Source organism: Pteropus alecto, unplaced genomic scaffold, assembly GCF_000325575.1.
Source record: "Pteropus alecto unplaced genomic scaffold, ASM32557v1 scaffold88, whole genome shotgun sequence".
NCBI classification, from domain to species: Eukaryota; Metazoa; Chordata; class Mammalia; order Chiroptera; family Pteropodidae; genus Pteropus; species Pteropus alecto.
The window spans coordinates 17,207,823-17,220,834 of record NW_006494611.1 but is presented as its reverse complement, the minus strand read 5'-3'; the positions used below and the strand labels follow the sequence as shown (position 1 = coordinate 17,220,834).

At 37.1% G+C, this 13,012-nt stretch overlaps 1 protein-coding gene across 1 annotated transcript in view; it reads left to right on the top strand.

The window, feature by feature from the left end:
* STAMBPL1 (STAM binding protein like 1) overlaps positions 1-13,012 on the top strand; it is a 44,072-nt gene that overhangs the window by 28,720 nt on the left and 2,340 nt on the right. The window contains exons 4-8 of the mRNA XM_006925972.2: positions 1,783-1,858; positions 3,592-3,687; positions 5,760-6,117; positions 7,202-7,326; positions 9,352-9,489. Of these exons, the coding sequence (XP_006926034.1) occupies positions 1,783-1,858; positions 3,592-3,687; positions 5,760-6,117; positions 7,202-7,326; positions 9,352-9,489 (793 nt within the window). The remainder of the gene's footprint in view (positions 1-1,782; positions 1,859-3,591; positions 3,688-5,759; positions 6,118-7,201; positions 7,327-9,351; positions 9,490-13,012) is intronic.

Below are 13,012 nucleotides of genomic sequence, written 5' to 3'. Positions count from 1 at the left end.
CCCGCCACCCCCAAAGAATTGTAAACTTTATGAGAGCAGGAACAATTCTGCAGCTCCATTTACAGCACCTGGAACATGCCATTAATATTTTAAAAATTTAATTTGATGGGTTGAGACTGGAGGATAAGTTGGCAGTTATAGGAGGGGTCCGATTCAGGAATAGAATATAGCAGCCAGTTTCACATAGTAGTTAGCTTTTTTTTTTAAAGCAATTTATTTAGCTGTGCGATAATGCTACATATATAAAAGCTTCCAAAATGTTGAGTGAAAGTGGCTACCTCAAAATAGCCATATGCAAATATACAGCCCCTTAGATAGATATTGTTAGTAACATTTCCTAGTTTAAGAGCTAGCATAAATGGGATTTGGATTTTCTAACCAGCTTTCCAGCTTACTGGTTGAAGATCTGTTACAAATAATTATTTAATTTAAGCCAAAACTCTTATTTTTATTTTAATCGAAAGTCACATCTTGATTAATTTCTCTAGTTCAGTTGGGGACTTAACCTGAGAACATTCGAGAAATCGATGGTTGGCCACATTCAGGCTACCTAGGAAAATCAATTATTTCTAGAAAGTTAAGCAATAAATATAAAATTGGAGATTATCGATTGTCATTGATAGCAATGTTTCCCCAAAATTTTAATTGTAATTTAAGTGTGGTAAAGGGGAAAGGCCACTATGCAGAGTTACTCGGTAATCAGAGTATTTGAATTCTCTTCAGTAATTAACTATGTGATAATTCGTAATTCAGTTTTCTTCCTTGGGCCTTAATTCCATATTTACAAATGAAAGACTTATGGGCAAATATCTCTGAAGTTTCTTCAACTCCTAATGTTTGTAACTTTATTCTATTTAAAAATCCTTAGGCAACTAACAATTCATTGTAGCCTCTTTAAGTCTTAATTTTCTCATCTGAGAAATGAGTTATGATAGGTGAGGTGATGAACGATGTGCAATTTGTAAACATCAGAATACCAGGAATTTAGAGTAGTATATATTAACTGACCAAAAATAGTATTTAAAGCCCTTCATGATCTATCAAAGAAGGGCTGTTCATTCATTTAACAAATATTGAGCGTGTATTATGAGCTGGACACTATTCTGCAGGCTGGGGATATACATCAGTAAGAAAAACCTATGGAACCAATTTCTTGTGGAAGCTGTATCTTCACTTTACCTGGAGGTAATGCACCTGGCTTACTCTAGGGATTTTCTTTTACTTCTGCTATCCTTTGTTTCTCAAAAAGGTGATGAAAAATAATTACCTCCTGACTAGCACTATCCATTCATTCTACTAGGGATTCTGGCTGTCACTTCTCTTAGTCACGAATTTTCAGTTAAGGGTTTTGGATATATACACTATGGCACTATAGATTCATCAGTGGTCTTTTGAGTCTTTTCCAATGGTGAGAAGGTATTACATTGATTTTCCAAAGTCGTACATTTTTATGTGATCTGTGTTGCCACTTGCACAAAGAAGGAAGATGGTGCTCTGGTGGGATTAAGTACCCAGGACCCGAGGAGAACCAAAATTATATAGTCTATTTAGGGAGCAGCCTGACCCTCTTACCTCAGTGCTTAGTTTGCTGAGCTTAACTACCCTATAACACCAAAATCATATTCAATGCCAACATTTGATGGAAAGGCGGGTGAAATGAATAAAGGTTAAATAATTTATGAAACATGTCCTTTTTGAGAAAGAGGCTCATTCTCATATTGCAAACCATAATTGAGCTTTTGCTATCATATAATGCTAAGGACATGCTTTCTCCTTCTCTAGCTTATTTGTAGAAAAGCTTCCCGGCCATCGAGATTACCAACAATGCGCAGTACCCGAAAAGCAGGACATTATGAAGGTATTGCGGGGTCGATTCTCCCCGGTGGGATCAAATGCTTCACAAGTATCCATTATTATCGATTCACCACCCCCTCTTCCTTCATTCCTCTGTCATCCTCTTGAGAGTTTTAAGAACACTAAATCATTCCATTAGCCATGATATTTCGATTGCTTCTTAGACCATTAAATATCATTACTGAGCCACTGTGGGATGTCTAATTGAAATTGAGGTGTGGTGTTGCGGGGGGGTGGTGAGGGGGAAGAAAAAGATCCAGAATGTGCTCAAGCACTTTGTGGCGTGAAGAAGGAATTATTTCACCATTCCTCCTGGAGATTAAGAAAATGGTTGTCTTTCCTTATACTTGTTGGTTTTGACTATTCCGTGCAGTCCTGAACTCCGAAACTAAGTCACTGTTGATTATTAAGAGAACCACAGAGTTCTAGTTATTTTTTTCTTACAGTACTAGCCTAATAGAAAACAAATTGTTTAGGGGGTGGCCTGAAATAATCTTGAATAGGCTACATATATAGTTCCAAATATCTTTAGCTGAGAATATGTCCTTTTAAATAATGTTTTTAATATATTTTTTCATGTATTTTTCTTAAATAGTTTGGATTGATCTTATATGAAGGAAGATAAACAATATATACAAAACCAGTCACAGTATGAAATTTTAAATAACTCTCGAAAGATATCTTACCATAATCTGATGGAATAAAGGCACTCTTACCAGTTATGTCAGGGCTGAGGCGACCTGTGTGCAGAATTCAAATTTTGTCAAATGGGCATTTTTGTTTTTTTTTTTATTTCGATACACACTGATCTAAAAGGTCATTCATTTTCATGCCTTTGTGTAGTATTTCCCCTCAAGACTCTTGTTCATTCAACTTCAGAGAGTTCTGTTGGGAAACCAGAGGTCCCAGGCTACCAATGTGACTCTTACTCTAATTTAGAGTTATTGCTATTTGTACTCACAGGAAAAAAATTCTCCAAAGACATGTAGAATTTTTTGTTTATACTTGTTGGATAATGGATGGGTGGATGGATGGGTGACAAAGGAGTGAGAGAACAGAATTTTAGTGGAAGAACCTGGCTAGAGGCAGGAGTTTTTTATTCTAATCATAACGGCCACTGGCTAGCTGTGATACTGGATAAGCGTTTTACTCTGTCTACGACTTTGCTTCCTCATCTCTAAAAAGGTTAGGGGAAGGAGTTGGTGCTTCGACTAAGATCAGATTTTCTGGCCATTAAGCATCACTAGGATGGTGTTTGAGATCAGATTCCCCAGCCACTTCCCTTTCAATAAACATGTTGATTCAGTAGATCTGAGATTAGGCCCGGAAATCTATATTTTGTATGAAAAGTACCTCAGTGATTTTTACAGTCTGTCAAGCCTAGGGATCCCTATCTATCATGTTCTTCAATGTCCCTTCTAACGATGATGACATACATAAACGTACTATGCAATGTGCAAATCTACTACCTAAAAATGGGGTACCTATCTAAACAAAATACTTATCTAACCAGTGGAGTCAATAAAGGTCTTACAAAGGAGATATTTTCCCCCTTCCCTACTGAGAAGTTATATTTTGGAGCCCTAAAAAGAGAGAATTATTTTTTCACCATCATCTTTGGCTACTTGGGTCTTGATTTCTAACACACATACCAGCTGTTTTTCTTTCTCAGCTGATGATCTGAAAGACTATACTGAAAATCCCACTAATCAATATGTATATATATATTTTTAAAAGAAACTGAAGGAGATTGCATTCCCAAGGACAGATGAATTGAAAAAGGACCTTTTAAAGAAATATAACGTAGAATACCAAGAATATTTGCAAAGCAAAGTAAGTTCAGTTGGTACATTTATTTCATGACTGTTTTCTGTGCAAATATTTTTTTGAATTTCATTTTCATATGAGTTTTTCAAATGTCATATACATTTAAATTAAAAATTAAAGATGCAGTGATGTAACACCAATAAAAAATTCATGCTGATGTCTAGATTAAGCACTTGCACCAAAGATGTGGTATTTTTATTTCCTTACAACATCTACTAAGGCATTGCCTTAGAAAATAGATTTCCTAGAGTGTTTTAAACAGAGCTTTTTGACCAACTCTCGCCAGTGCAACCTTTGAGCCAGGTGACTGCTCTTTACCGATGAATGGAGGCAATAGGAGATAGAGCAGTATATGGTTTCTGGTGCATCTAATTAAGTAGGTCTTGGAAATGTGAATTAAATTCTTGAATATTACAGTCAATATTACATCAAGGTGGAATAATAGCTAACCATATGAGTGAAGTATAATCGTATCACCCAAGGGTGGTGGCCTCTGGATTCTTTAAAATAAAGAGCAAAAATGATAATGATGTCTAAGACTGAAAGATATTGAAAGAAGAAATTGACCAGTCAGTCTGTAGGATACTCCAGTTCAAAACATGAAATCTTAATGTTTATAGAATTATTATGAGAGTCATTTTTGCTTGTTTGTTTGTTTATGTTTTATGCACTCTGGAAGTTGTCACCTTTATCGACTCTCACTTCCGTTCACTCTCATTAACTCTGAACATGGTCACAGAACTCAACTTTTTTTGGGCATAGCCAGAAGTCAGGTTCGAGTGAGGTGTTTTGACAGAGGGAAATCAGAAGATTCCCTCAAGTGTGGATACTGATGATTCGATTTGAACTATGGAAAATAAAAATGATTTTGGAGGCTCAGAGAAAGCAAGGGAGAGAAAAGCCCAGTTAAGTCTCCCTTCTACACTCAGCAGTGTGTCCGGTCACCCCCTCGGGAGCTCCCTGGGGGGAATGGCCTCAGCAGCTGTTGCACAGTCTGCCTTTGGTGATACCTGTGACTTCACAGTCCACAATAGTATGGCATGTAGAATCTCTGGGGAAGTAGCGTGGCAGCCTTTATGCCTAGGCGAGATGAACAGACACACCTTTAAGCCCTTGCTACAGATAGCAACCGTATTATCCAGGAGCTTGTTAGAAACGTAGATTCTCAGCCACCACCCCAGACCTGCTGAATCAGAAGGTGCCAGTAACAAGACCCAGGGTGGCTCATGTGCATATCAAAGTGCTGCTGTAAGCAGTGTCCCTCCCCCCACTGCCTTACAGTAGCTCCCAAAGTCTAGTTTTCATCAAAATATTTGAGGAGCTTATTAAACATTTCTATTTTCTCACCTAATATTGCCCAGATATTTTTGTGAAGACTAGGGAACTCAGGAATCTTTCATTTTAAAATTCCTGGTTTGTTCTGCTGGAGATGATTGGACCACATTTTGAGAACTGTTTCTTAGTGATCCCCCTTCTCCGTAAAGTTCCAGCTGTAAGGGTTCTAGAGTTGAATGCTAAGGGTTCTAGGGCAGCACTGTCCAATAGAACTTCCTGTGATGATGGAAATGTTCTATGTGGTACTTTGATATGGGAGCCACTAGCCACATGGGACTTACAAAGTAGTTAGCAGGGCTGAGGAACTGGATTTCTAATTTCATTTAATTTTAATAAATTTAAATCACCACATGTGGCTACTGGCTACTATATTAGACAGTGCAGTCTAGGGTGTTGTAACCATTTCTGAGATACTGCCCCATATGATTTGGTTGGTCAGGCTGAGAAGACCATCCTGACCTTGATTTTCTAATATTTGAAAGCACGGGGGAATGGAGGGAACATGATTGTCATGCTTGTCTCTGGTAAAATATGAGTGGATTTAGAACTGCTGCCTGAATCATATTAAGGGGCTTTTGCCGTGATGTTATGTATTTTCCTCACTGTCACACAAGTGTCCCTGGGGGCAGATTATAGTATCTAGCTGTGTGTCTCTCTGTTTTCTAGAGATTGAATGTCTAATCCCAGTTTGATGCCTTTGCCTTGGGAACTAACCTTTTATTTTGGCAACCACATTTTTTTAGAACAAATATAAAGCCGAAATTCTCAAAAAGCTGGAGCATCAGAGATTGATAGAGGCAGAAAGAAAGCGAATCGCTCAGATGCGCCAGCAGCAGCTAGAAACGGAGCAATTCCTGTTTTTTGAAGATCAGCTCAAGAAGCAAGAATTAGCCCGAGGTCAGATGCGAAGCCAGGAAACCCCAGCGCTGTCTGAGCAGATTGATGGGAGTGCTTTGTCCTGCTTTTCCACACACCAGAACAATTCCTTGCTGAATGTGTTTGCTGATCAACCTAATAAAAGTGAAGCAACCAATTACGCTAGCCACTCTCCTCCTGTCAACAGGGCCTTAAAGCCAGCTGCCACTCTAAGCGCTGTTCAAAGTAAGTGAATAAATGTGTCCTTGTGAGATATTAAATCTCTTCTAGTGAAACCATATTTCTGGAACATCTGGGAAGGCTCTCATTTCATTATCAATTGTGGTAGGACCTCTCCACGTGTGTACATGTACACAGAACTAGTCTTTCAGTACCATGTGGCTTTTACTATATGTACCTTAAAATTCAGAAAACATTTCGCTTTGTCCTCTGATCAAGCAGACTCTATAATAAATGGGACTGTATTTAGTCTTGGTATAGAGATTTTAAAAGAATTCCAAGCATTTTTTTCTTTCATGTATTTTAACCAAGAATCATGAATCTTAAAGGTAAACACATGAGAAAGATGTTGAAAAACTTGTTTGTCAAGAATTTTGCTCAGCAATTTGAATTTAAATGGTTAACATTTCCCTGGGCCAAGAGGATCTTGTACACATGGATAGTTAACCTCCAAATGGATTATGTGTTTCTGCCAACAATTAGTGCAGCTTGATTACTGCTATGTCAGTGTTGGCAAGTTTTCAAAATCGAATGCGGCATTCTTCCCAGCAGACACTGTCTGTCAGCTGAGTTTGTTTTTTTCATTTATTTTAAAAGAGTTATGAGAGGCAACCATTTTATAAATTCCTCTACTGCTAATTATTTCTGAAAACATTCTTTTACTTGATTATCACCAACTTTCATAAAGATATAAGTAACATATGGGAAACACAATAAAGAATATTCATCCTATGTCTTATAGGATATATGAGATGTGTTCTATGCAGCCAATGCACTTAATAGTATATCTGCTTTGTGCCAAAGGGAAACTCACACATACTTGTAAATAATTGAGCTGGAGCACAAAGATATAAAGGTGTTTGCACTTTGCCACTTGTTCATAAAATAATTTATATGCAAAGGGTAATTTTACCTTCTTTCTAGTCAACATTTTCTTTTAAGAGTTTTAAACTAACACATGGAAAGTGAAGTATATGATAATTTCATTTTTGATATTTATATTTACTTGCAGTCACTTGCCAAAAACACATTTGAAAAATGAGATGTAATACTTGTTTTTTTAGCTTCTTCTCCCTTTTCTGTTTCTTAGATCTAGTGGTTGAAGGACTGAGATGTGTAGTTTTATCAAGAGATCTTTGCCACAAATTTCTGCTGCTGGCAGAATCTAATACAGTGAGAGGAATAGAAACCTGTGGAATACTCTGTGGAAAACTGGTATGGTCTTTGTTTCATAACTCTCTGTACAGGATACTGTGAAAAGTACTGACGTCCTCGTGTTAAGCAGAACGGAATAAAAGCATCATTAAAAGTTGTAAACATTATGGAATTAACATGTGTTAATTTTATTGAACTATTGTCATGATTCATGGAATTATCCTAGAAAATGGATTATAAAATTCGGGGATGTTATAATAGCTTGTTGTAAAGAATTAAAGTATAGATTAAATCTTTGTTTAAAAAAATGATGGATTACAGGTCTTCAGATTTCTAAGTCAAGTTTTTTGGAAATTGTTAGTTTTTCATACATTCATATAACTACCTCTACTTGTTTTTATCTGTGGCAGATATCATCTTGCTACCCTTTTGCAGACACATGTGGAATAAACCTAGCATTTTGTTGTTTTCTTTAAGGCAGTAGTTTCAACAAACTGAAATGTTATAGCACAGGCCATATATAAGCATGGGAGATTTTATCAGGAATGTCCGATGACAGACAGTGCCAAAGTAGAAGGAAATAAAAGAGAGACGATGCATTTAATTTCCCACTTGTGAGAAAAACGAGTAATGTTTCTTTAGAAGTGCCCTTTCATAGTCTCTTTTGGGTATCAGTCTATATTTCTAGGTCCAGGCACATTTTCAGTCCTAACCATTTAGCTTGGGAACTGTTGTTTTATTGAAAACATAATATGTTTTATTACACACACGTTCTCCTCCTGTATTCCAGTGTTGCGTCATCACTTTTCCTACAGGAGAGAGGAAGCGTAGATGACAAGCACAGGAAAATGACCTGTTATTTCCTCCCCACAGCCACCTTATTTATCAAGGGGGCAATGTGCTATGAATGCTTCCTTCCAAGGACCATGTGTTGACCTTAGTTTAATTCCTTCTTCCCTCCATCCCTTCCTCCCTTCCTTCCTGCTTTCCTTCCTTCATCAGACAAACATTTACTGAGCACCTATATGTGCCAGACACTGTGCTAGGTGTTGGCTTTCAGTAGCCTACAACAGCCACAGTTTTTGCCACATGGCCTATACACAATGTTTGTAATGAACCAGACGGATGATTAATTAGAAATGGGGCTGGGTGCTCTCAATGGGAGTGCAGGGTATCGTGGGAATGTGTAACTAGGAAACTTACCTTGTCTGGGAGGGTCAAGAAGGGCTTCTCTGAGAAGTGATATTTACACTAGGCCTGAAGAATGCATCAAGTTAGCCTGGAGGAGGGGATGGGATGGAGGGAAGAGTTGTAATGAAGGCTGAAGGAAGAGTGCCCAGTTTGCAGGAAAGCCCTGAGGCTAGAGAGGAGTCTTAGGGCTTCTAAGCCCTAAGAGGATGTGCTGTGGAGGGATGGACAGCTTCTCACAGCATAAATATCTCTTACCTAAGGACCCTTCCCTCACTTCACTACTTTATCTTTTCAGCTCTTTTACCTGAGAGGGGTAATTTATTTTTCCTTTCTCTTGATCTAATTGCAAATTACCTTAATTATGGAAAACTCCAGTGAGTCCCCTATGGTAGAAGAAAGTCTCAAGTCTTGAAGCGAAAATATATATAATTAATAAAATAAAAACAAGATCATTAACCTCTATAAACTTTAGAAATATCTTTCAGTAACACCACAGAATTATTTAACTAGGAACTCCCACTTCAAATAAACCTGCTATTATTTTATTCTGATTTTTCCATTACAGAGGTAATATATCAAACATTATTTGTTAACTAAACTTCCATGGGCTAGTCTGGGATGCTAATTTCTATTTATTGTACATTTTTTTTTTCATTGTGAAAATGGGTTTCAAGTTCCAAACAACTGACTGAGATTTTTGACAAATAATCTATCTTCCGGTTTGAGACTTCGTTTCTGCATTGTGATGGGGGGTGAGAGGGTGATAATGCAAGTAATGGGACTCTGTAGTCTTGGAGCAAAATAGTGCCCTTCCTATTTAGGACTTTTTTTTCCCTTTTCTGTCAGATGTTTTTCTCCTCTGTCAGATTATTCTCTTTGCTAATTGTTTTTTAGACACATAATGAATTTACTATTACCCACGTAATTGTGCCAAAGCAGTCTGCAGGACCAGACTATTGTGACGTGGAGAATGTAGAAGAATTATTCAGTGTTCAAGATCAACATGATCTCCTCACTCTGGGTTGGATCCATGTACGTTTGACCTTTTGGGTCTCAGGTTTTGTTTTCATTTTTGTTTTTTGGTATGTGGTGTGCCGTTTTCCTCCCTGAGGAAATTCAGTTTAATTTAAATAGTTTCGTTTCCGTTTTTTCAAGTATAATGTCATCATATTAAAGCATTTTCTTCAATGGTAGGTCATGTCTAAATCTGTCAAATCTGAATTTGTAGAGAGCTCTATTATACTTTTTTCTACTATGCAAAGTTAGAAGAGGGAGAGACATGGAAATTAGTGACTTGTTTTATTGATTTTACATAGTGTAATGATGGCCTAGTCACATTTTTAACTAATTTGACTATACAGTTATTAATGTTCTCTTTTTTTTATGAGATTATTTTATGAAAATTTTGGAAAATGTTTCTTTTAAACCAGTGTTTGTACATATCAGATAGGGACCATACACTCCACTGCACCTTCTCTGTAGGCTGAGGATGAACAGTCACGGTGTAGGACCAAATGGATGAAGTCAAAAATATTGGGTTCCAACATTTACCAGGAGCAAGAAAGGGCTTAGGAATTAAAATACATGAGTTGAAATCTCAGCTCTGCTAAGAATTCATTATAGGAGTATTGGCAAGTTATTTAAGCAATCTGAGCATCAGCTTTATATTCGTAAAACAGGGATCATAATAATTGACTTCAGGTGATGGCGAATGTTAAAATTTCTTAGCACATTTTTCTAGGGACTCAGAATATTATGGCTGTTGATTTTGGTAGATAATGTTCAACTTTTCCTATCCTTGGTTTAAGCTATCCGAGGGACATTTTTTCATGCAGTCTCACACATCTGGGCTGGGGGTAGGGACAAATCGTCCCACTGTCATGAGATGCTGGCCAAGGTTTCCAGGACACATCCTGGGGACCTTCAAAAACCCCTGAAGAATGATAAGTGATCATTTTTTATTTTACTTGTTTTATAGAGAAGTACCGAGTAAGGGCAGGACACACATCCACACCCACCCCTACACACACACACACATGCGCGCGCGCGCGCGCACACACACACACACACACACACACACACACAATCACCAAGTGCAAGTGTTTGGTGTTCTGTGATTTAGGAGGGTAAAGGAAACTTCACTCCCAGCTTTACCTATAAATTGCCATGTGCCCTTGGTCAGGACTGCTAACCTCCTTGTTTCTAGGTTCCCTCATTGACCAAGTGAGGCTAATGCAAACCTTCTCTCCCTCACCAGATTTGTGTGAGCTGTAAACAAGATACCAGGTTTGAAAGCCTTTTGAAAAGTATAAACTGCCTCTCAAATACAAGAAATTGTTTATAATGAAGAGTTTGCAAAACTTTCCATATGTCTATTTGTTTTACTTAACAGTAAGTAATGTGCCTTACTGTTTGCTTAGAAGTTGCTGACTTTTAAAAGCCTTATTTAGTTTAACCTGATTTTTTGTAACAAGAATGCATTTTAAAGCAAATTAAAAAAAAATGTAGCAAGGAAATTGTAACATAAACTTAGAAAGGATTGACAATTTGTTAAATTCACTTATATTGAAAAGTCAGTTAGTTTATCTTACAGGACATTTCCCAAATTAGAAATAAAAGTTTTCCCTTATGAACTGTGTATAAAATATATGCAATAATGAAGTTAAATCATTTAAATAATGAATTTGGTATAATTCTAGACGTCCGGGATTTTGCTTTTTGTTTATTTCATCATAGCAAATTGTGGTTCAACGAAAACACTAGAATGTTGTATGCTTAACTTCAGTGGTTGTAATGACTTTTCGTGATGATTTTTATTGGCATAATAATAGCAACAAATTCCAGAGCTAACTTTTTTCAGATATAAATTAGTCATAGGAAAGAAGGGCTGAATCAGAATCAGACAGATCTGGATTTGAGTTTAGACTTCTCAGCTTAACTCGCTCTATGACTCTTCTAGTTAGCTCAGTTTCCTCATCTGCAAAATGAGGATAATAATACCACTTATCTTGTTATAAGAATTAATGAGATCATTCATGGAAAGTGATTAGTTCAGTGCCTGACACCTGATTCAATTTCAGTAAATGACATCTGCTATCATCATCCTCCTCCTCATCATCATTTTTATTTCCACAGAGGAGGTGGGTGGGGAAAGCACCATTCTCCCATGGGAGACTTGTCCTCATGGAGTAGAAGTGATTCCCCTTGGCAGAAATGAAGGGCTCAGAATGTCTTCTGATGTGCATTTAGCCTGGAAAGAAATTGATGGGCAGGCTGATTTATTATTTGACAATCTGCTGCCACGTCCACAACACTAAACTTCCTTTGGACACTTCTGACATTCTCAGCAAGACATAGAGGGCTCTATGTACTAAGAAGAGGTTTTCATTGACTCAGATAACAGTCAGAACCTCCCACTCATGCTTTCACTAAAGATTTGGGTTTTAGAAATTAGGATAATTTCCATTCCTCAGTTGATCTACATCTCTGCAGATCAAGAGTCATTTTTTCCTTTCAGAACCTTTATCTTTCTGTAAATAGATATTAACAAATTTGATCTCCATTCTAGTAAATAAGATAGAAAGGAGTTTTAAAATCTTAACATTTCTTCAACAGACCATAGTTATGTGTGAAGGCATGAAGCTATTTCTATGGGCATGTGCCCTTCAGTTAATAATGACAACATTAAAATAACAACAGAAATTACACAGCAGTACTAACAGCTAATGGTTTTGATTCCTTTTTATGTGCTAGGCACTGTGCTAAGAATTTTACATGGATTGTCTCGTTTAATTTTCATAACAATCCCATGAAGAAAATAATTATCCGTATTTTACAGTTGTTGAAATTGGCATGAGGAGGTTAGAAAATCTTCAGTGTCATAAAGCTAGTGAGTGACAGAGCCAGGGCCCAGACAGTGCATGAAAAAGACCTTGATTTCATGATTTAAATAGTCACATTCCTTTTTCAAGGGTAATCGGAGTTGACTGTGAATTTTAAAATCATTAGGGGTGCATGTATTTTTCGTATTTAACTATGAACCTCTGATTTGTCCCTCATAAATACAAGTTTGTATAGAGCCAAGAACCGGGAAGTTATTTTTTTTTTTAATTTATAGTTTCTTCCTTTTCATCACAAGGGTATTTATTTGCTTTTCATGATATGTCCCAAACACCTTCAGTAACTTAGAGAGTTTGATTCTCTCATTTGTAGGGAATGGAGATCCACAAAAGGATACACAGCAGCAGTGGTAAATTTAGTTAAAACTTTCCTTTGCATCCACGGTTTTGTATAAAGTATCTCAGGATTTCCAGTCACAGCTCTGCTCCTGACCAGCTGTGTGCCCACGGGCAAGTTACTTAAAGGAGCCTCAGGATCCTAGTCTGTAAAATGAAGATAATGATATAAGTATCTCCTAGATGAGTTGTGATGATTAAATGAGAATCAGTTTAAAACCTCTGGCAAATTAATTTCCAGTTCTGTCTTTCCCAATACACAGAGAGGACATAAACACTCCCAAGAACCTCTTCCCAAAGTTGTAGTTATTCCAAAGATG